This window comes from Nansenia antarctica (assembly GCF_963989245.1).
Source record: "Nansenia antarctica genome assembly, chromosome: 1".
NCBI classification, from domain to species: Eukaryota; Metazoa; Chordata; class Actinopteri; order Argentiniformes; family Microstomatidae; genus Nansenia; species Nansenia antarctica.
The window spans coordinates 33809881-33833989 of NC_137674.1; the positions used below are offsets into that span (position 1 = coordinate 33809881).

The 24109-nt window shown below is 44.9% G+C and overlaps 1 protein-coding gene across 1 annotated transcript in view; it reads left to right on the forward strand.

Annotated features, from left to right (window-relative positions):
- The window catches only part of eml5 (EMAP like 5), a gene marked incomplete at both ends in the record, with an annotated part of 75264 nt that extends 52181 nt beyond the window's left edge, over nt 1-23083 (forward strand). Inside the window, 25 exon segments of the mRNA XM_080550456.1 lie at nt 1-21; nt 24-187; nt 1151-1262; nt 1708-1835; nt 4894-5035; nt 5481-5633; nt 6712-6843; nt 7455-7543; nt 7930-8106; nt 8320-8521; nt 9281-9407; nt 11222-11300; nt 12015-12144; nt 12455-12553; nt 14545-14751; nt 15025-15233; nt 15860-16017; nt 16448-16562; nt 17045-17233; nt 18248-18420; nt 18805-18967; nt 19443-19546; nt 21834-21987; nt 22517-22617; nt 23047-23083. Of these exon segments, the coding sequence (XP_080406582.1) occupies nt 1-21; nt 24-187; nt 1151-1262; nt 1708-1835; nt 4894-5035; nt 5481-5633; nt 6712-6843; nt 7455-7543; nt 7930-8106; nt 8320-8521; nt 9281-9407; nt 11222-11300; nt 12015-12144; nt 12455-12553; nt 14545-14751; nt 15025-15233; nt 15860-16017; nt 16448-16562; nt 17045-17233; nt 18248-18420; nt 18805-18967; nt 19443-19546; nt 21834-21987; nt 22517-22617; nt 23047-23083 (3365 nt within the window).
- Between the last annotated feature and the right edge of the window lie 1026 nt (nt 23084-24109).

The window sequence follows — 24109 nt, forward strand, 5'->3', positions numbered from 1 at the left end:
GTCTGATCGGGCGCAAGGGAACATGGGGAAGACAGAGACCATGATGTGTGCCGTGTATGGCTGGACGGAGGAGATGGTGTTCTCGGGGACATGCTCGGGGGACATTTGCATCTGGAGGGACATGTTCCTGGTGAAGACTGTCAAGGCTCACGACGGGCCGGTCTTCAGCATGCACGCCCTGGAGAAGGTACCTCCTACCTGAGACACCTGCCCCCCCCTATACTGTGTCTCCTGAGACACCTGCTTCCCCCAGTGTGTCTCCTGAGACACCTGCTTCCCTCTATACTGTGTCTCCTGAGACACCTGCTTCCCCCTATACTGTGTCTCCTGAGACACCTGCTTCCCTCTATACTGTGTCTCCTGAGACACCTGCTTCCCTCTATACTGTGTCTCCTGAGACACCTGCTTCCCCCTATACTGTGTCTCCTGAGACTCTGCTAAATGCCAAAAATGTAAATGTAAATGTACCGGGAGGGAAGGGGTTAACGTGCTGTCCACAGGGTAGCGTCATCATTTGATGTGTTGTGGGCTGGTGATCGGAAGGTCATGAATTAGAATCCCGCCTGAAACAACCACACCACTAGTGTGTGCCCTTGAATAAGGCACTTAGCCCTAAATTGCTCCGGGGAGACTGTCCCTATAATCTCTAATTGTAAATCGCTTCGCATTTAGCATCTGCTAAATGGTCAGTTATTTATAAAATTATTAACTTAAATTATTTATATGTAGAAAGAGGCCTCTCTCCCTGTCTTTCCATCTACTTATCTCACCCTCTCTGTTTTTCTTTCTCTCTCTCTCTCTCTCTCTCTCTCTCTCTCTCTCTCTCTCTCTCTCTCTCTCTCTCTCTCTGTCAATCTGTCTCGTATGAAGCTGGCTGCTAAACTCCTGACAGCTCTCTCCCTGTCTTTTCCGCTAGAGAGCAGAGATTGTAACTGCTCTATAAATAAATAATTTTAATTGTCAGTCAATTGTTGGAATTTGGTATTTTTTGCTCTAGGCACAGAGTCTAACCTTGTTCTAACCATGTTCTAACCGTGTTCTAACCCTGTTCTAACCCTGTTCTACTGTGTTCTAGCCATGCTCTAACCCTGTTCTAACCGTGTTCTAACCATGTTCTAACCGTGTTCCTTCACCCTCCTCCCCTCTGCAGGGGTTTGTCACCGGGGGGAAGGATGGCATAGTGGCCTTGTGGGACGATACGTTTGAGAGATGCCTGAAGACCTACGCCATCAAGAGAGCGGTGCTTGCTCCTGGCTCCAAAGGTACAAAGTCACCCCTCTCTCTATATACAGCCTTATATATATATATAGAGAGAGAGAGAGAGAGAGAGAGAGAGAGAGAGAGAGAGAGAGAGAGAGAGAGAGAGAGAGAGAGAGAGAGAGAGAGAGAGAGAGAGAGAGAGAGAGAGAGAGAGAGAGAGAGAGAGAGAGAGAGAGAGAGAGAGAGAGAGAGAGAGAGAGAGAGAGAGAGAGAGAGAGAGAGAGAGAGAGAGAGAGAGACTCACGTACGCAGACGCACATTCAATCACATTACCTGCTGGGTTCATAGCTTTTCAGAAGGCAATGAAATCATTCAATAATAATTTAAAAAAAAATCCATTTACAACATTCAATCCATTTAAGCTTTAATGAATATTGCTTCTCACGGCCGGCCCCCCTGGTAAAGTGAAGGTCTCTGACGGCAGGCAGCCTATATTTCACCCTGCAGGGCTGCTGCTGGAGGACAACCCGTCCATACGTGCCATATCCCTGGGTCACGGCCACATCCTGGTAGGAACCAAGAATGGGGAGATCCTTGAGGTGGACAAGAGTGGACCCATCACCCTGCTGGTCCAGGTGAGAGGTAGCATCACTCTGCTGGTCCAGGTGAGAGGTAGCATCACTCTACTGGTCCAGGTGAGAGGTAGCATCACTCTGCTGGTCCAGGTGAGAGGTAGCATCACTCTGCTGGTCCAGGTGAGAGGTAGAGAGCATACCTTTATAAGCCAGGGCTGGTTTCACAGACGCAAGGCTTAAACCTAATCAGTTACGTCGTTAGGCCCTGAGCGTCGTTTGTGAATAGCCACGGATTCTGAGGGAAGGAGAAAAAAAAGAAAATAATCTACCGCATCGCCATTGATTTAGAGCATTGCCGTCGATTTAGATTTAGCGCAAACTACCACCTGTCAATCAAAAAATCTGCTACCACCACCAACAATCCTGCTGCTGCCCTCCTATACAAGGTAGTATAGAGGTAATACAAGGTAGTAAATGAATTACATTGCAGTGAGGGCATACACACATTTTTCATTATAATATATATATATATATTTTTTCATTCAAACCTTTATTTAAACTCGTAAGTTACTGAGGTTGCCCTCATTTACAGTAGCAACGAGTGAATAAAAGAGAACCAACAATATAAGTCATAAACAGAATAGAAATTAAACCAAAATATAAAACAAACAAAAAACATTACTAAGAAATGTACAACATAATTTAAAAACAGTTACAAGAAGTGACACAGAGGGGAAAAACCAAGTTCTTAAAATCATTGAGTGATGGGAGAGTGACTAGTTTCAGAGAATTCTGAATAGAGTTCCAAGTATTAGCAGCATCACAAGAGTAGGCTGTCCTACCCAGCTTAGTAGACATTTGAGGGACCGTACAAACCAACCACTCGCTGGAGCGTGTTTGATAGGAAGAAACATTCCAGTCCAACAGGGAAGTGATATAGGGGGGGAGTTTGCCTGAATATGAATTGATACCAGTGATAATCTCGGCGGGCTGCGAGAGATGTCCAGCCAACCTTATCATATAAGACACAGTGGTGAGTGTTATATTTGTCTTGAGTGATGAATCTGAGTGCAGAGTGGTATACCGAATCCAGAGCCTTTAAGGTAGTGACAGCCGCGTGACGATAGATCATGTCTCCATAGTCCAGTACAGACATAAAAACAGATTCAATTACTCTCTTTCTACAGCTCGGCGGGAAGTTACTGCGATTTCTGTAGAGAAAGCCAATCTTCTGACGTAGTTTGGAAGTAGTTCTTTTCTTCCGTTTACGCACGAGGAAGTTCTTGGGGCACTTCAGTCTATTAACCGGAAGTGTACTACTGGTGAGGATGACCTAGAGGCCTTCTTCATTAAATTAGCTGCCCCAGTTATAGTTGAACAGTTGACTTACATTTTAAACCTCACTGTTTCTGAAGGGAAACTCCCCCTTGAGTGGAAGTCCGCTAGGGTGATGCCATTACACAAAGGAGGTGACAGGGATAATGTGGACAATTACAGACCAATCTCTCGTTTATGTTCTTTAGCAAAAGTGCTGGAGTCATTAGTAAATGTCCAAGTGAAATCCTTTCTTTCTACCTTCTCTGTGCTCAGTCCATTTCAATCAGGTTTCAGGGCCCAGCATAGTACAATCTCAGCTGCCACTCTGGTTGTAAATGATATTGTTACAGCGTTGGATCAGGAAAAACACTGTGCAGCCCTGTTCATTGACCTGTCTAAGGCCTTTGATACAGTAGATCATTCTCTACTTCTGCATTGTCTAGCTAGCTTAGGCTTGGATAACACTTCTCTCAACTTTTTCCTTAATTACTTTTCTGATAGGCGCCAGTGTGTAAGTGTTGGTACTGTCCGGTCTGAGTTCCTGCCCCTTACTAAGGCTGTTCCGCAGGGTTCAATATTGGGTCCGGTTCTTTTTACAATCTATATTAACAATATTTTAACTGCTCTGGACGACTCATGTAAGGCTCACCTTTACGTGGATGATACGATAATCTATTGTACTGCGGATTCTCTTGAGTCAGCAAATCTGAAATTGCAACAAGCTTTTGATCATCTTCAAAGGGCGTTTAAAGAACTTAAATTGGTTTTAAATGCTAGCAAAACAAAAGTCATGTTTTTTACTAAGTCTAGAAATATTGATGTTAATAGCTTCCACATTTCCTTATCAAATGGCTCCATACTAGAGCGAGTCAAGGAGTATAAGTACCTTGGTTTATGGATTGATGAAAAATTTACTTTTAAACATCATGTTGATATCTTGTCCTCCAAACTACGTCAGAAGATTGGCTTTATATAGTCCCAGCGGGAATCGAACGCACAACCTACGTGTTGTCAGAGCCATGCTCTACCAACTGAGCCACAGAGGATAACTCGATAACAAGATTGTGCTTTATGGGATGCTTTCAATGCAGCCACTTCCAAACTCCGGAACTTCCCCCTGTTCAGTCTCCTCAGCACAGCCCTCCCTCAGCTCTCTAAACTCACTAGCTTGATTTAAATTGTATTTTAATTGTACAAATGTCCTTGTTTCCTTGGGTTTTTTGAAAGGCTCTTTAAGTCCAATGTATTGTTATTATTATTATATTATAGGGGATCAATAAAGTATATCTTCTTCTTCTGCTTCTCCGTTGAGGGAACTTTCTTTAACGATGAGCAGATAAATTAATGCAGGCAGGCTTCCTTGCATTTCATTTGGTAAAGTATCCCTCTCCCACTGTATTTCCCCTGGCTCCCTTGACCCATCCAAACCCCCCGGCTAACGTTATTGACCGCCCTGCTTTGAGAAGCTCTAAAGCAAATAAGCAATTTCATATCGACGCAGCCAACGACTCGAATGAGCTGCAGGAGGCTCCTGTCTGGTCCGCTCCGCCATTGATTTTTATTATGCGATTAAGTGTCCGGGGCCGGGCTACTCCCAGCCAGAACAGGTAATACGCCGCTAACAGGCACGTCGTCCGGCGTATTGTGTTGTTTTGTTGTTGCCAAACTGTGTGTAAAAGAAATTGTATGCGGGTCAGAGGGTTTGTGTTACCAACTTATCTTCCTCTACCTCTTCCCTTTTAGCTGAGCTGCACCGAACTGAATAATTGATGGTATGTCTGTGTTTGATGTGTGTCCGCAGGGTCACATGGAGGGGGAGGTGTGGGGTCTGGCCACCCACCCCCACCTGCCTCTCTGTGCCACCGTCAGCGATGACAAGACCCTGCGCATCTGGGACCTCTCCCCCAGCCACTGCATGCTGGCCGTACGCAAGCTCAGGAAGGGTGAGTCAGTGGGTAGTGGTTAGTGGGGGGTAGTGGTTAGTGGTGGGTAGTGGTTAGTGGGGGTAGTGGTTAGTGGGGGTAGTGTTGGCTTTATGCATAGTGAGTTCAAATCCCACCTGGGGACACTACCACCACTAGTGTGCCCTTGAGTAAGACACTTAGCCCTAACAGGGCTCTCAAGGTGTGGCGTGTGAGCGTGTGAACGGGTTGAAATGCGTGTGTCTCACGCCCAATGCGTGAGACTTGAGAGCCCTGCCCTAAGTTACTCCCTCGGATCTCTAATTGTAAGCCGCTTTGGATAAAAGCGTCTGTTAAATGGTTCAAATGTAATGTGAGTCAGCCCTCAGCTAAAGGGACGTAGTGCATACTGTGTGTGGAGAAATATTGTGTTACTTGGCGGTGATCCCTGGACTAACCGGTCATGCTCTCCTCTCCACCACCTCAGGGGGGCGCTGCTGCTGTTTCTCCCCCGACGGCAAGGGCCTGGCGGTGGGCCTGAACGACGGCAGCTTCCTCATCGTCAACGGCGACACCCTGGAGGACCTGGTGTCCTTCCACCACCGCAAGGACATCATCTCTGATATCAGATTCTCACCAGGTAGGCCGCTCACCCTCCCCCTCCATCCCTCCATTCCCCCTTCCTCTCCTTCCTCTCCCCTCTTCCCCCCACCCCCCCTATCTCTCACCTACCCCCCCCCCTCCAATCTTCCCCTGAGGGGAAAAACTGAACTGAACTGAACCCATCCCCTCCCCTCTTCCCATCCCTCCAACCCTCCACCCCCCTTCCTCTCCCCTCTTCCTACCACCCCCTTCCTCTCACCTATCCCCCCCCTCAACTTTTCCCCTGAGGGGAAAAACTTAACTTCCGAAAGTTAACGCCCCCAGACTTCATCTACTGTGTAAAAGTTAACTTTCTTATCGTCAGAGAGGAGCTGGGAGTCAGGCAGAGAGGGGCTGGGAGTCAGGCAGGTTTTCTTATTTGTCTCCTGCTGGGAGGAGGAGACACTGCTGCAGGCCTGACCCAAATTCACAGCTTCCTTCCTCTAATAAGGCCAGGGAAGAATGCAGCCTGGGTGGGATGAGAGTGGAGGTAGGGGCGGGGGGGGGGGGGGGGGTTGATGGTGAGAGGGACAAAGTGAGAGCAAGAAACTTTAAAGTTTACAATCTCCTGGCCGGTTAACTTTCATCTGCAATGCAAACCCCTGCATTGTTTCCCTGCAACATCTCCCCAACCCGACACCCACACTGCCTCCATCAGTATACAGTAGAACTAGAAGTGAACCAAACCCGTTAACAGAGGATTTCTGGCAGATGATAATTTATATAGCTGAAAGGCAAAATGAGAGGAGATGGTAATGGGAATTAATACATGAATTAACATTTTGATTTGAAATAATTTTCCACTTTGCCACAAGAATCAAATGTCCTATATTTCCTGTCCTGTTATCTTTGTCTGCTGATCTGGCTGCCTTGCAGCCCTTGTGGAATAGATTAATAATAGATGTGAAGGTAATAGATAATAATAGATGTGAAGGTAGTAGATAATAATAGATGTGAAGGTAGTAGATAATAATAGATGTGAAGGTAGTAGATAATAATAGATGTGAAGGTAATAGATAATAATAGATGAAAAATTAAGCGACTGTTTTCCAACATGGCCGCCTTGTTTACCACAGGTGCAGGGAAGTACCTGGCGGTGGCTTCAGGAGACAGCTTTGTGGACATCTATAATGTGATGAGCAGTAAACGGGTGGGCGTGTGTAAGGGGTCCCTCAACTACATCACCCATCTGGACTGGGATAAGAGAGGTAAACACGTCTGTAAACAACTGCAGTAAATGAGGAAGCGACCTTGGCAAAGATGTGACAGCAGCTGGTGAAACCGGGAACGTCGCCAACTGACAGACCGTTCAGACTTTTATTCTGAAAAATGTAAATACATTTCAGTTTGTTGAAAATCAATGACACACTCGCTAGTCAAGCCAGAACATTGCAATGCAATGGATTGGGTGAGTAATCCTCCCACTGCTACCTAGTTAACTATAACACTACTTTACTTTGTTAGCAGGCTCACAAAACAAGCTGTGTTAGTTGACTAGCGAGTGTGTCATTGATTTTCAACAACGCTGAAATATATTTACATTTTTCAGAATAAAAGACTGAACATTAAATCGGCTGCCGACTTGTTCCCGGTTTCACCAGCTGCCGTCACAAATGACAGTGGACCAGAGTCATTCAGACTCTCCCCAGGCCAAACACCATTCACATTGTACGATTACTGAATTTAAATAAACAAAAACTACTGTGATTACTGAATTACAGTACAGTATTTCTCTCAAAACACAAGTGTACTATAACAGGGAGACCCTGGTTCATTCATAAGAGTTAACCTCTCTCCTGTGTTTCTCTCTCATTCACAGGGAAACTACTCCAAGTCAACACTGGTGCTAAAGAGCAGTTATTTTTCGAAGCGCCCCGTGGCAAGAAGCAGACAATCCCCTCTACGGAGGTAAGCAAGCACAGCGCGATGTGGAGCGATGTGGCAGTTATGGCGTTTGTGTTGCTGGCCTACTTCCTCCCCCTGAGATGGGGGGGGGGCGGGGGGGCGCAGCTCTGGAGGGGGCGCTGAAGCATTAACACGGCCCACTTTCCTTACCGGCATCGTGGTTCTAATTCTGGCGATGGAAATGGGATAATGTTTAAGGCCTGTTGTACTATGTGACACGCCAGACACCTTCCAGGCACAGAGAGAGCGGGGGGTGTTGAAGAAGTGGGGGTTAGAGTTAGATAGGGTTAGATGATAGATGCTGGCTAAGTCTGGCGCTAGGTCAGATCTCACTGTAGCCTCTGGTGCCCTCCCTCTTCTCCCCCCCCCCTCTCCCCTCCTCCTGTCAGGTGGAGAAGATAGACTGGAGCACGTGGACGTGCGTGCTGGGGACGTCCTGCGAGGGCATCTGGCCCGTGGTCAGCGAGGTGACGGAGGTGACCGCTGCCTGCCTTAGCAACAAGAAGAAGGTCCTAGCGACGGGCGACGACCTGGGCTACGTCAAGCTGTTCAGGTATCCTGTCAAGGTGAGAGAGACCGAGAGAACCCTGCGTTAGCGTAGCATAAACAACCGCTCTCCATCCCTGTATATAATAATAATAATGTGGTAATATTATGGAAATATTCTCTTGTGTGTCCTGAGGCGAAACAATCCATGCTAATGTTATGCTAATGCTATGCTAATGTTACAAAAGAAATGTTTCATTTCATGTGGGTTTGCTGCGGTCTCTGCCCTGCAGGGGAAGTACGCCAAGTTCAAGCGCTACGTGGCTCACAGCGTACACGTGACCAACGTGCGGTGGACGCACGACGACTCGCTCCTAGCGACAGTCGGCGGGGGCGACACGTGCCTGATGATCTGGACCCACGAGGCCGAGGGGCACCGGGAGGCCCGGCAGTGCGACAGCGAGGAGTCGGACATCGAGAGTGAGGACGACGGGGGTGAGAGATAGACACAGACACCCTCAACCTGGACCTGAACCAGACACACACACCCTCAACCTGAACCTGAACCTGAACCCTCTGTGGCTCAGTTGGTAGAGTGTGGTGCTAACAACGCTTAGGTTGTGGGTTCGATTCCCGCTGGGACCATATATACTGAAATTGTATGCTAAATAATTATATTATGATTATTATGAACCAGGGGCTTCAGTCTCAGATGAACATGATCACTGTGTCACACTGGCCAGCCATGAATAAAAAGACAGAAGAAAAAAGCTTTTATCCAAAGCGTCTGGTCTGACAGTACATTGCAGTGAGTGCAGATACATTTCAGTCCATATATGGTTCTAGCAGCGCTGTACCCTCTGAGCCACAGAGGACCACTAAATAAATAAACGCAGATTGTATAACAGCCTTTTTATCTTTATGTCTCTATCGTCTTGTGATCTTCTGTGGCTCAGTTTGGTAGAGCACGGCGCTAACAACGCTTAGGTTGTGCGTTCGATTCCCGCTGGGACTATATGTACTGAAATGTATGCACTCACAGCAATGTAAGTCGCTTAGGATAAAAGCGTCAGCTAAATGGCTAAATAAATAAATATATTATTATTGTTATATAATAATAATATCTTGGTTTTATATAGAGCCTTTCACAAACCCAAGGACACTTCACAGAATTTACAGACAAAAAGTCAGACAGACAGAACCGAAAAAACAAAAAATATATTCTAATAATATTATGTCTCTGCCATTGGCCAGGTTACGACAGCGACGTGACCAGGGAGAATGAGATCAACTACACCATCAAGGCCTTATCCTCCAACGTCAGAGCCATGGCCGGCGTCAAGCCCCACCTGCAGCTGAAGGAGCCGTCCGTGGACGAGAGGTGAGCCGGAGCGCCCCGCTGTGGAGAGACACGCCACGGGTCAGACTGATGGACACATCTTGAACAGTCACACATCCAGAGCCGATCAGATATAACTAGCTGTAACGAGGTGTACTAGTCACGACAGTGAGGGAGTGTGCAGCAGCAGCCAATCAGAATGCATCGTTAACAGCTCTGAAAAGGAGAAGAGAAAAAAAATCGACACCAACCCCAAGTTTTATTGATTTTTTTCCTCGAACACATTTCTATCATTTTCCTTCTTCTTGTGAATTCAATGCTGTCCCTCCCTCTGAGGATAACCCCTCACCTCACCTCTCTGCTCTTCTTCTCTCTTCAATGTCTGTCCATCTGTCTCTGCCCTGTTCTCCTCTGTCATACTGAAGGCAGGGGGTGGTCAGGTAAGAGACATCATCCAAGACCCAAAAAAGTACCCTTTTCCAAAGGCACAAAGTGAAAATAATAATTGATTTATCACAAATATTGATCATAAAAACATTTTCTTAATCGTAAGAATTATTTATATATATATATATAAAAGTATATTGTATAAAAACAGATACTATCATACAAATAAATCAGAGGGCTGATTTTTTTATTCAGATTTAATTGGGGAATGCTTTTCTTGCTGTTGAACCTTTATGAAGAAGAACATTTTATTTATTTATAACGAAGGTCCTCTTTGACCGCCCATGCATCATCTGCGGGGTAACGGTTGTCATAGAGATGTTGTAGGTGCTGGTTGTTATGGATACTCTGTGGCGCTGCCTGTGTGTGGTGTATTTGATGTTGTCGGTGTGTGCAGTGTTGTGTTACGCTGTGTTGGTGGGGGCGGCTGTGAGCGCTGTAACAACCCTTGTTCTAATGCTGCCTCTCTGTCTGTTATGGCTGCTGTGAAGGGGCTCCAGGTGAGTTACTCTACTTCCTGTTTCACAGTTTAAATTTAGATTTTAGATTTCTGTGAAGGGAGTGTCTCGTACTAGCCCTTGCGGAAGACTTAGTTGAAGAATGATATTTCATGTGAATGTGTGTACATGTGGTTCATGTGGAGCGGCTGTGGTTCAGGAGGTAGAGCTGGTGTCTAATGATCGCAAGGTCACCCTGCCCTGACTGACATCGTCCCCCATGGCTGCTTTTTGTTTGTTGTGTTTCTTTTTGTTGTTTGCTGTCCTGCTTTTTCTTTTGTTTCCCTCTTCTTTTTCTTCTGTACAGTGTCCTTGAGTTTGAGAAAAGGCACATTGAAATAAAATCTATTATTATTATTATTAAGAAGGGTCTCTGATTCAGGCCTGCTGTTAGCAGAGCTTACTCCAGCTCTCTGTTTCAGCCATGCTGTCAGTAGGGCTAGCCTCTCTTACTCCAGCTCTCTGTTTCAGCCATGCTGTTAGCAGAACTAGCTCCTCTTACCCCAGCTCTGTGTTCCAGCCATGCTGTTAGCAGAGCTAGCTCCTCTTACCCCAGCTCTGTGTTTCAGGCCTGCTGTCAGCAGAGCTAGCTCCTCTTACCCCAGCTCTGTGTTTCAGCCATGCTGTCAGCAGAACTAGCTCCTCTTACTCCAGCTCTCTGTTTCAGGCCTGCTGTTAGCAGAGCTAGCTCCTCTTACTCCAGCTCTCTGTTTCAGGCCTGCTGTTAGCAGAGCTAGCTCCTCTTACCCCAGCTCTGTGTTTCAGGCCTGCTGTCAGCAGAGCTAGCTCCTCTTACCCCAGCTCTGTGTTTCAGCCATGCTGTTAGCAGAGCTAGCTCCTCTTACCCCAGCTCTGTGTTTCAGGCCTGCTGTTAGCAGAGCTAGCTCCTCTTACCCCAGCTCTGTGTTTCAGGCCTGCTGTCAGCAGAGCGCTGCCCCAGCCTGAGAAGCTGCAGACCAACAACGTGGGTAAGAAGAAGAGGCCCATTGAGGTGAGAGGGAGATTATCTTCTCTTAAACATACACATGTACAAACCAATCTATCTTCTAGAGATTATATACAGTACATCATATAGAACCACAGAGATTAATATGCCAGTGTCATCTCGTATGATTTTACATGATTGCACATGTCCATCTAGAGTCCAGATTTAACCTCTTCTGCGATCCTGATTAGATTATAATTGGATTATGGGGATGTAGACCTTTTACATTTATTTTAGACCTTTAGTTGACCCTTTATCCAAAGCGACTTACAGCAAGTACATTTGTTTAAGTAAGTGAATGATGTATATATCAGTCATCATAAGAAAAACAAATCTATGCTAGGACCAGGGGCCATTGGCAGTCACAATGCTAGAAGAAGGAAGAATTACTCTTTTTTAATTATTATTATTTTTTAATTTACTGTAGAGAAACTGTACAGGGGGGTAGAGGGGATGAGGAGGTATGTACTGGGGGGTAGAGGGGATGAAGAGGTCTTTAGGAGAGACAGTCATGATGTAGCCTGAAGAAATAGGTCTTCTTCATCAGCATAAAGATGTAATTTACAAACTGTTCAAGGACAAACCAACATTATTTATGTAAACGGTAAACAGCAGGGGACCTAAACTAGCGTCCACAACTCCACCGAAGGTGTGTCTCAGTCTCAGTTGTTATAGCGATCACCTTTGACCCTCCCACCCACCCTCCCCTCTCTCCCACAGGACCTGGTGCTGGACCTGGTCTTCGGTTACCGCGGCAACGACTGCCGCAACAACGTCCACTACCTAAACGACGGGGCGGACATCATCTACCACACAGCCTCCGTGGGCGTGGTGCTGAACCTGACCACAGGTGAACAGCCTGGACCTGGGCCCGGATTAAAATATATATATATGTTACAGTACATGTGGGAATACGGTACATGTGGGAAAACTAGGGTTAGGGTTAGGTGCTATGGTTCTAGGGTTAGGGGTAGGGTTAGGGTTAGACATGCCAGCATAGAGGGAAATCAGCAGGCTCGATTTGATCCTGGATAGCAAAACAGAATCAGGATCATTCTGAATAATTAATAATAATGATTAATGAACAGCAACAAATTAATTCTCGGACGACATAACAACTTCCATCTGAATCACCTTTCTGCTGTGTGTCTCCTTTGCAGCCTGCCAAAGCTTCTACATAGAACACAGCGACGACATTCTGTGCCTGACTATCAACCAACACCCCAAATTCCCCAACGTGGTGGCAACTGGCCAAGTAGGTATGTTTGTGAGCAGTTGACCTCATGTGTCACCGACCTTTTCTTCCTTACGTGCCTGTGTGTGTGTTCTCCAGAGAGGGGGTATTATGTGTGTGTTCTCCAGGGAGTCGGTATTATGTACACTACGTGACCAGCAGCGAGCCTCCTCTCTCTCCTCTGTGCTCTGAGGCAGATAACCTGCATGTTCACAATCTCCACCCGGTTGAATGGCAGAGTCATTGTCATGCACGCTGTGTAGCTACAGGAACCAACCGAAAAACGCACGCTCTATAAACCTCATTTATTCACAAGACGGAGAGAGCTCAAACAAAACTGCATGTGGAGAAGAATGTGTGTACAATTCAAATGTGCAAGTCATATTACATTGGCCTTTACTGGTTGGTTTTACTGATATCTTTTTATTTGTTCATTTCTTTCCCTTTCAGGTGATACTGGTGATATGTCAGGTAAGGATGATTTATGGTTTTCAATAGTTTCAATGCAACAGCTCACAAAGTGGAGGGAAAAATCACAAATATCTTTGGTCATCTGGGGGGTATTCGATCAACATCGCTAAAGGAAAATCCAGGCTTATTTTTTGATAAATCTCGAGAGACTTATCAACAATAAGCCTGGATTTTCCTTTAGCGGCGTTGATGGAATACCCCCGCTGTTTCGTTTGATAGGATGAGAAAATACCTCTTCTCCGTAGATAGTGTCTGTGATTGACAGCTCTCCTGATAGTTCCTACTAGTGATGCGCCGGTCGGCCTGAGATGTGCAGGCTCAGGCCAATAAGGAATTATAGTGACATCGGGTCAGGCGGGTTAGGGTCAAATTCTATGGACTGATGAAATGTAGGCTATGTTTTGGAGTGGTGTTTTGTGTCCTACTGTATACTGTATATATGCATAGCCAATATAATCCTATAAAACTAAAATGATAAAAGAGATATGTTCACACAGATTTCGTCTTTCCTATGTTTCATTTATTATTATACGGGATCAGATTAAAAGTAACATTACAGATGTTAAAATGTGTTACTGTATAATGTGTAGACTGGCCTGACTCAGTTAAAACGGTTTATGTGGCCTTGGGTGGTCCAGTGGTCTAGCACCACGGTCTACAGTGCACATAATATGCCCATTGGCATGTGTTCGAATTCGGCCCTTGCCCTGCTAACATGCCCTCGCTCCCTTACTTTCCTGTCTGTCTTCACTGTGTCTGTCCAATAAAATGAAAAATATGAGTGGGACTGCCCCACTCAGAAAAAAATACTTTAAAAAACTGGTTTGTAGCAGGTTCCTCTTCTGCAACATATTTGTTTTCCCCTGATTGGCTGAATTTGCTGGTTCAGTTCGGGTTCTGATCATTGTGTTATCTGCGTGGTATCTGGTAGAGCGGGCTTGGGCCGTGCCTATGAACCTGCGGGGCGGGTGCGCGTGTCCATAAATAGCCGACCCGCGCATCGCTACTTGCTACATTAGTGTGTTGGTACACTGCCCCCTAGTGGGGTTAGAGGTTATGGGCAGGTATGGGCACACAATGTTTTGATGCAACCCCACACCCATAGAAATATATAATACATCTTAACCGTTTGATGTTTGTTTTGATTGAGTTTCCCTCGTTTATCTTGTTTAAAACCCTACACGGCTAGCATAAACGAGCTAGTCCTCTGTTCTCTTGTTAAATTAACACTAGAACAGCCATGGGTGGGGTCATTTGACCATGTGAGTAAAAACAAATCTATATCTTTGCACTCGATCAAATTAAATGTTCTCCTCCTTTCATGACTTTTCCTAGATATGTGTGTTCTACCACCCAGTATCCTTACATTTTTTAAATCACACCAGGATAAGCTAGTATAAAGCTATTTTGTAGTTTTTCTGTGTAGGAGGCAGGCTAATTTATGTGGTCGCTGTGTGTAAGTAGCAGCTTCCCATTCTAAAGACTATGGTCATTTGACCTCCGAGGCGGCTCTTATAGTAGGTAAAAAAGGCACGGCTGTTCTAGTGTTAAGCTCAAATCCTTTTCCCTCCCCCTCAGCCACGTCTCCCTCTATTCACGTGTGGGACGCCATGAACAAGCAGACCCTGTCTGTGCTGCGCTGTTTCCACTCGCGGGGGGTCTGCTCTGTGAGCTTCAGCGCCACGGGGAAGCTGCTGCTGTCAGTGGGTCTGGACCCAGAACACACTATCACCATCTGGAAGTGGCAGGAAGGTAGGGTGGCTCACTGATCTCCCTGCTCCATGTCACCCACCATGGCACCATGGCACCCTTTAGTGCCACTTTGAGCTATCATGATAGTAACAACCTTTGCTTTAAACAGTGCTGTATACACGCACAGACACACGCACATGCATGCACACACACACACACACACACACACACACACACACGCATACACACACACACACACACACACACACGCACATTTTATTATTTTGTGTGCAGCATTTAGTCAGTCCCCATGTACTCTACCCTCTACCCAAGGTGCCAAAGTGGCGACCCGGTCCGGCCACACCCAGCGGATCTTTGTGGCTGAGTTCAGGCCCGACTCAGACACCCAGTTTGTGTCGGTGGGCATCAAGCACGTGCGGTTCTGGACCCTGGCGGGCCGGGCCCTGCTGAGTAAGAAAGGCCTGATGAGCTCCATCGAGGACGCCCGCATGCAGACCATGCTCTCTGTGGCTTTTGGAGCTGTAAGTCCGTTCCCCCTTTCTATGTCACTGCCATACGATACCTCACTGGGTGATTAGTCCAGTAGACTAAAAAATTATAATAATCACCTTTGAAAGTGACCATGAAAATTGCCAGCCTTGTATAATTGTCCATGCTGCGGTAAACCTGATATAGGTTTGAAGCATTTTCAAGTTGCATGAATTAAGATGGGTTTCTATGGAGCCCATAACATTGCTATGGTAGCATTCACTTTAAAATGCTGCTACATGCTCCGACCGGACCAGAATGAATTGACACTCTATCTGGTTGTGTTAGCGTGACTTTCATCTTCACTTTCAAAAGTGAACAATGTGGGGTGGGCTTATGTAATGGACTAAATGCAGTTACTGCACTTGAATTTATGTTGAAAACATTTAAATGGAACCTTTCCTTTGATTAATTTATTCATACAATTTAATTTAAATGTATCTTATATAATACTGTTATTTCTGATAATATAATATCCAAAGGCTATGGTTCCCTCACCTGATTAACTGATAATGTAATCTAATGCTTGATTTGATTTGCGCTGTACAATGTTTTGTCTTTGCAATGCTCTGTCACTCTTATAGGTCACTAGATTAGTGCAGGTTTGTTTCTTTTTCAGAATAACTTGACATTTACAGGTACCATTAGTGGGGATGTGTGTGTGTGGAAGGAGCACGTTCTAGTCAGAGTAGTGGCCAAGGCCCACACAGGGCCTGTGTTCACCATGTACACCACACTGAGGGACGGCCTCATCGTCACGGGGGGCAAGGAACGACCGTAAGTACCCCCACCCCCCCTCGCCTTGCTGTGTCAGCTAGTATAGATGACAGTTTCTCTACTATCTTACTTTACTATCTTCCTCCTTCTAGCATTGTGACTGCCAATGGCCCCTGGTCCTAGCATAGATTGTTTTTTCTTATGATGACTGATGGATAGATGATTCACTTACTTAGACAAATGTATTTGTTGTAAATCGCTTAAGATAAAGGCGTTTGATTCATGTAAAAATGTCAATGTAAGCTGGCCCTGCCCTTACTTCTCTTAAACAGATGTCTTTCTTAGCTGCAGGCTACTTAATTAATTCACCACGTAACACTCTCCACTAGCCAATTACTTTTGCATCAGCTACTGGGGCGTCAATGACTGGAAAGGAGCGATGTGTGGAAGGTTACTCATAACTGGAGTGTGTATCTGGCGCCCCCTGTAGGTCCAAGGAAGGAGGTGCTCTGAAGCTGTGGGACCAGGAGCTGAAGCGCTGTAGAGCCTTTCGCCTGGAGACGGGACAGATCATCGACTGTGTGCGCTCCGTGTGCAGGGGCAAGGTAGGGCGGGATGGCAGCCACCAGGGTCTGTGGAAACAGGGTAGCGGGGGTACGGAGTAATGACTATTGTACTTTTGGTATTTACATTCAGTTGTTGTTGTCGTCCTGGTGGTTGTTGAAAATATTTAAATCTAACCTAAAAACCTTCATGTTTTGCAGCAGTTATGATTAAACACAAACACTTCTATCAATGTATTTGTTCCATTAACTATTGTCTTATTAAATGTTTTATCTATTTAGTTCTTATATTTGCTTTTATTCATTGTAATTGTTATTGTCTTACTATGCTCCTTTTGCTGTATCAAAGCACTTTGAATTGCCCCTGTTGTACGAAATGTGCTACAAATAAACTTGCCTTGCCTTGTTGCTGTTACCCTCATTAAACCGGAAATGAGGGAGGCAGGAAAAAAAAAAAGACAGACGAGAGAGACCCAGAAAGCCCGTTTGGGTTTCTCACACAGATTTGCCTCGCTGCCTTCCAGGGTAAGATCCTGGTCGGAACCAGAAACGCTGAGATTATCGAGGTGGGGGAGAAGAACGCGGCGTGCAACATCCTGGTGAACGGACACATGGACGGGCCCATCTGGGGCGTGGGGACCCACCCCACCAGAGACGTGTTCCTGTCGGCCGCGGAGGACGGCACCGTGCGCCTCTGGGACATCCCTGAGAAGGTCAGGGGTCACCCAGTAGAGACCTAGGCTGACACCTAGTTAGACACCTAGCCACCTTTTTATTTGATTTATTTAACCTTTATTTAAGCAGGTAAGACAATTAAGAACAGATTCTTATTTACAATGCCGACCTGGCAAAAAGCACAGCCTTTTGAATGAATGAATGAATGAATGAATGGTCTTTATTGTCATTGCTATAGTACAGGTACCAAACAACGAAATTTGGGAGGGGTGGCTCCCCTGGTGCTAGGAAAGAAAAAAAAAACTAAAAAAACAAGAAGGGAAAGGAGCTGGTTTACATAAATAAAGGCTATGTACACTATCCACTATACTATACTGTACAGATAAGACGACTAGGGTTGTCATATTGCACATAGTGTTATTGCACATTCATTTAAAGTGTCGCAGTTTGCAGGCTTGAAATGTACACATTTGTGCCTCAGCACTACACCTGATTTTTTCAATCCAGCAGCTGCCATCAATCCGTCCAGACTGTCCAGGGGGTAGGGGGAAGAGGGTAAAAGAAGTACAAAAGTTAAAACACTTTAAACATGCCAAGACAAAACAGAGCAGAGAACAAGAACAGTTGCAAGCCAGGGACAAATCAGACCAACAAACAATCAACAGCAGGCGAGCAGAAACAATTGTTTAGAAACAATTGCACATGTTCTTGAAGGCTGATTTGATCACTTTGAAGAGCTCACTTCATTTGACACAGTCACCATGGTATTATATCTTAAACACCAGGTGCTCTAATTCCATCACTCTGGTTTATAATCAATGGGTCAGGACCATCAATTGACCCCTTGGCCCCTGGCCTGAGCAGAGATTACTGTCTCCTGCTACGACTGGTGGATCGATGATTCACTTACTTAGTCAAGTCGCTTTGGAATAAATGTCGAAAATGTAAAAATGTAAATGTACACTGAATTGAACTTTCTGTAAAAAATGTTATTACGTGAGGCAGTATAAGTGTAACCTTCTGTTTGTTTCTCTTCTTTCTGGGGTAAACAGAAGATGCTGAACAAGGTGAACCTGGGCCACCCAGCGCGGGCGGTCAGTTACAGCCCTGAGGGGGACATGGTGGCCATCGGCATGAAGAACGGGGAGTTCATCATCCTGCTGGTGACGTCGCTCAAGATCTGGGGGAAGAAGAGGGACCGCCGCTCCCCCATCCAGGACATCAGGTGTGGTGACGACCTCTCTCAGACTCTCTGAACACTACTCTTATTCTGTTGTATTGGTATCAGTCTCATCACATGCTGTGCGTAGTGCACTTAGTGCCCAGGAGGGGGCGCCAAAACAGCTCACACTGCAAAAAGTTAATCTAAAGTAAGATTAAATATCTTAAATCAAGGCATTGGATGCTTGTGTTTGTCTTACTGCACTGGTTTTAAGATATATTTTACTTGTTTTAAGAACATTTTGGCAAGTGAAATTTTCTTGTTCTGTTGGCAGAAAATGTAGCTTATTTTAAGTAATATTGCCCACATTTTATAGCTTTTTTTGTTGTTTTTGAGAGCTGCGGTGCAGGAGATAGGTTTATCTTAACCCGGAGATGTTCCTCACAGGTTCAGTCCAGACTCGCGCTACCTGGCCGTGGGCTCCACTGAGATTGCGGTCGACTTCTACGACCTGACGCTTGGACCGCAACTCAACCGCATCAACTGCTGCAGGGACATCCCCAGCTTCGTCCTGCAGATGGACTTCTCTGCAGACAGCTGTTATGTTCAGGTAGGAGCACAATATATATAATATATATATAATTATATATATATAATTTAGGAGCACAAGGACACAGGACTCTCCAATATGAGATTGTCATGTGTCAGATACTGTCTATATTGTCCATTGTCTATATTGTTTCAGATATGTCATGTCTTCCCTCTTGTCTTCTTGTCGTCTTTTCGTAATTTCTTCCTCCTTCTAGCATTTTGACTGCCATGGCCCCTGGTCATGGCACAGATTACACAGATAGATGATCTCTTACTTAGACAAATGTATTTGTTTTAAGTCCTTTCGATAAAGGCGTCTGCTAAATGCCAAAAATATAAATCTAATGTAAATGTAAATATAAGCTGATGCCGTTCAGACTTTATTAACTATTATGTTACATCCTGACCAGATATCTACTGGTGCTTATAAGAGGCTGGTGTATGAATGCTAGTCTATACCTATCCTATACCTGTCTATGTTACATCCTGACCAGATATCTACTGGTGCTTATAAGAGGCTGGTGTATGAGGTCCCGTCTGGGAAGCAGGTGGCAGAGCAGACGTTCATAGACAGGATCACCTGGGCCACCTGGACAAGGTGAGTGGGTCATCAGAACCTCCTCCTCCTTTCCCTTCTTTTTACTGTTTTAACTACTTCCCCTGCTTTTATCTACTTCTCCTGCTTTAATATTCATTTTATGCTTGTATATGCTTTTATATTCACTTTATGTTTTTATCTCCCTGTTGTAAAGCACTTTGAGCTGCATGTCTTGTATGAAAGGTGCTATAGAAATGAAGCTTTACTTACTTACTTACTTACTTCTGACACTGAGCTACTGTGTATGTAAGGAATGTCATATCTGTCCATGGGTTCCAATCATGCATCACAAGGGGCCAGTCTCACAGACACGTCCTGGACTAAATCACACTTTCAATGTAAAAATCTCTATTGAAGATTGACTTTTTTACTCTAATTGAAGTAGACTTGAGAACCGAACGGCCCTTAGGGGGCAGGAGCCTATCTCCTGTTTCCGTAGCGCGACGCGGCTTGATGTACAATACAAGTACACCCCCTGGACATGACATATGTCGCAGGATCTTACCCCCCCCCCCCCCAATCCAACCCTTAATGCTGAGTGCCAAGCAGGGAGGCATCGGGTACCATTTTTATAGTCTTTGGTACGACTCGGCCAGGGATCGAACTCACAAACTCCAATCTCAGGGCGGACACTCTAACCGCAAGGCCACTGAGCTTGTGTTTTTTTTGTTGTCTAGGATTTAATGGTAAATTATCTTCACCCATTCACACAAACATTCACACACACACACACACACACATTCCACACACCAATGGCGGCAAGCTACCATGCAAGGTGCCGGCCCACTCATTGGGAGCAATTTGGGGTTCAGTGTCTTGCCCAAGGACACCTCGACATGTGGCCAGCCGGGGTTTGAACCACCAATCTGCCAACCTTGCAATCATTAGACGCCGGCTCTACCTCCTGTGCCACAGCCGCCCCTTTTAAGCCGTGATTAGGTTTAAGACGTGTCTGTGAAAGCGGCCCTACGTGTCTTTAACACTTAGGGTGTGTTCTCACTAGAACATTTGCTTCACTTGGAATCAGAGTTTTGGATAAAATTCACTTTGCTCTGCGTCGTTTGAAGCTGTGAGAACGCGCATTCGAAGTCGCTCCCGGAACAAACAACCGACGCATGCTCCGCTTGAAAAAGGTGGTTTCGCTCCGATTAGAAACGACGCATGCATCACTTTGCTTCGCTTCGCTTTTGGTGAGAACGCTGCTCGAGGCTGTCCATAGGAAAACCAACAGTGCATGCGTGTTCATTTGGATAAGAGCAGGACGAACGGGCAGATCTATCTATCTATCATTCGTTCGTTCATCCTAATCTGTAGCCTACATTGCTCTTCAAAAAACCTATAAGACCATTCCCCTGTTATGTTGGGCGCGCACCTCTCGAATTCAATGCAGCTATATGGACTAGGCCTACTTTACGTACGTCCCAGGACAGTCCCAAGGCAGTCAACGTGTCGGTGGGCATTCAGTCAGCATTTGTGTGTGTGTGTGTGTGTGTGTGTGTGTGTGTGTGTGTGTGTCACAAGCTCGCTGCATGTGGAAATGAAAGCGCGCAGCTATCTCTAGATCAAGTGTGTGTGTTGTCCACTCTCTTCCGTTTATAAGAACAGCCCATCACTTGTTTGTTTGTTTGTTTATTTGTATGTAGGCCTATTTATTTATTTATAAATGGTGGTGAAGATCTATTTCCCGCTCATGCTTGTATTGGTCTTGATTTGCCATTATCTGGCACCAAAAACCAAAAAGAAGCTCTAGTAGGGCGAACGCCATACCTTGTTGTGGGTCCATCATTCGTGTCTCTGTTGAATTCCCTCTCAATTTTTCTGACCAATCAACTACCACGTACGTTACTTCGTTTACATAAAGGGCTGTGAGAACGCAAATCAGAGAAATAATTTATGCAATAATTTATGCAACAATGTTGCAATCTCATCCACTTGCTCCAGGTCATGATTCAGATTTTCATGTGAGAACATGACCTTACCTCATTTGACCCTTGTGAGTAAAGAAAAATGTTGTATCTTTGCACTCGATCAAATTTCAGAACCCTCCTTTCATGACTTTTCCTAGATATGTGTGTTCTACCACCCAGTATCCTTAAAATCACATCAGGATAAGCTAATATAAAGCTATTTTGCTGTTTTTCAGTGTAGGAAGCAGGCTAATTTACAAGCGGCCAACTACGTTGTGTGTAAATAGCAGCTTGAGAATTGTAAAGAGGCGGCTCTTTTAGTAGGTAAAAAAGGCACGGCTGTTCTAGTGTTGTGTAATCTCTCACTGTGTGACCGTCAGCGTGCTGGGGGACGAGGTGGTGGGGATCTGGTCCCGTAACACGGACAAGGCCGACGTCACCTGCGCCTCCGTGTCCCACTCTGGCCTCAACATCGTCACGGGCGATGACTTTGGAATGGTAAAGCTGTTTGACTTTCCATGTCCAGAAAAGTTTGTAAGTACAATCTGTGTTTACCGTGCTGATTTGTGTCTTGTGTATGAATTTGGATTGATAACTGTCTAATTATTAATTTAAAATAATATAACTGTAAATGTAGATGTATTGTAGATGTAATGTATTTTCTGCCTTAGAATAGTTAACTGTTTTAATTCCTTGTTAACTTAACTTAAATATGAATACTTTCTTAAGTGTAATGCTGTTAATAGTGAAACCTATGATTTATACTGGATGTCAAAGATAACCCAAGAATTGTATGTACTGTAACATATTCACTCTTTTACTTGAAATAGTAGTTTTCAATACAATGTTCTTGGTGAATTTTTACGTGCATGTGTTGAATGTGTATCTATACAGTCAGTATGCTGTGATATGATCATTTTGTGATATGACCATAATGACACAATTACTGTATAGTGCCATGTAACCCTGGTATGCACTCTTCATTCAGCTCATTCAGGTCGGCTCCAGTCTTTGTGTTGTGTGCGGTTAGCCATTTAGCTAACAAATTTCTTGTCCCCTGCAGGCCAAACACAAACGCTTTCTGGGCCACTCAGCCCACTTGACTAACATTCGTTTCACAAGTGGGGATCGCTATGCCGTTAGCGCTGGAGGAGATGACAGAAGGTAGAACCCCAGTCCATTTATATGATTACCCTTTTTTTTTTCACTTGTTAATTGTTATTTGATCTCATGTTTTATGTAAAGCACTATGAGTGCTACATTAAGTTGTATGAATATGTGCTATACAAATAAATCTGCCATGCCTTGCCTTTATATATATACTGATTTTGATATTTATTACATTATTATCGATGATCTATTATCTAAATGTATTTTAGTGCAGTTGTCCTCTAAAACTGTGTTTAGAACAACGTCAAGTTGTTTAACATTTGTATGTTTTTATGTAGTTGAAGTCTGCTGACCGGCAAATATCATGCTACATAACGTAGCTTAATCTGTGTGTCAAACTCTCCTTTCTCTGTGTCTCCTCCAGCCTGTTTGTCTGTAGCTTGATCTGTGTGTCACACTCTCCGTTCTCTGTGTCTCCTACAGCCTGTTTGTCTGGAGGTGTGTCCACGCGCCTCACTGAGAGACACGCCTGGACCCCTCTGCTACCACAGAGCCCAGGGGGCTGCATGGGCTGCCCCCAGCATGGCTACCCCAGAGAGAAGACCCCGCTGTGGGACTAATGCATGTCAACAGACCTGGCAGACCTGGCAGCTAGTAAATAATGAGGTGACTCCAACTTCACTGCCTCAAACTAGGCGCTTAAGCGCATTCAAGCGCAAGCCTCATTTCCATTATACAGCATAAAGACCTGGTTGTTTTCCCATGAAAAGGAGGGTGTAGAGAGCCAGCTAACATTGCAAAATACCCCCCCCCCCCATCCAAAACATCACCTAAAAGATGTAAAACTTCCTTTCCTATCTTCCGAAAACACGATTTTAATGGTGGATTAATTTTTTAGTATGAGTGTTTCTGTGTCAACGTTCTAAATGGCAGTTGGGCCAGTTAGGATGAGTTTGTGTGACTAATGAAGAAAAAAAAAATGCCATTTTGTTTTTTAAAAAGTGTAGCAAACTAAATTAGCCTTAATCTACTTTTGAGTGTATAATAGATGAGGTTTGAAGTGGGTTGAATTTTAATTTAATGTCATCATTTTTATTTTATAATGTCATCATTTTATTTTATTTTCGTTTGTGGACCATGTTTTGTTATGTTTTCTTTTATTTCTTATTTTTTACTGATTACTCCTGTGGCCTTCTTCCTTCTGAATGTAACATCCGCAGTTATGTTCTGGATGTCAGCATGCCAAAGCATACTATGCACTGTACACCGGACCTGGTCACTGTGTTACCCTAATGGTTTGTTCCTGTGACCGTGTCGTCTACTGGTTTAACCTCAAACACCCCCCCTCAGCAGTGTGTGTGACCACAAATGTACTGTAGCTGTCTTCTAGCTAGCTTGTGCTGTAACCCTCCATAACATGTTGTGTGTGTGTACTTGTTTGAGGTGTTGTGTATGTGTGCTATGGGAGTGCGTGCATGAAAGACAATCCCTGCCCGACCGAACTCCTCAGAAAAAAAACAACAGGAAAAAGCTCTAGGTTGATGTT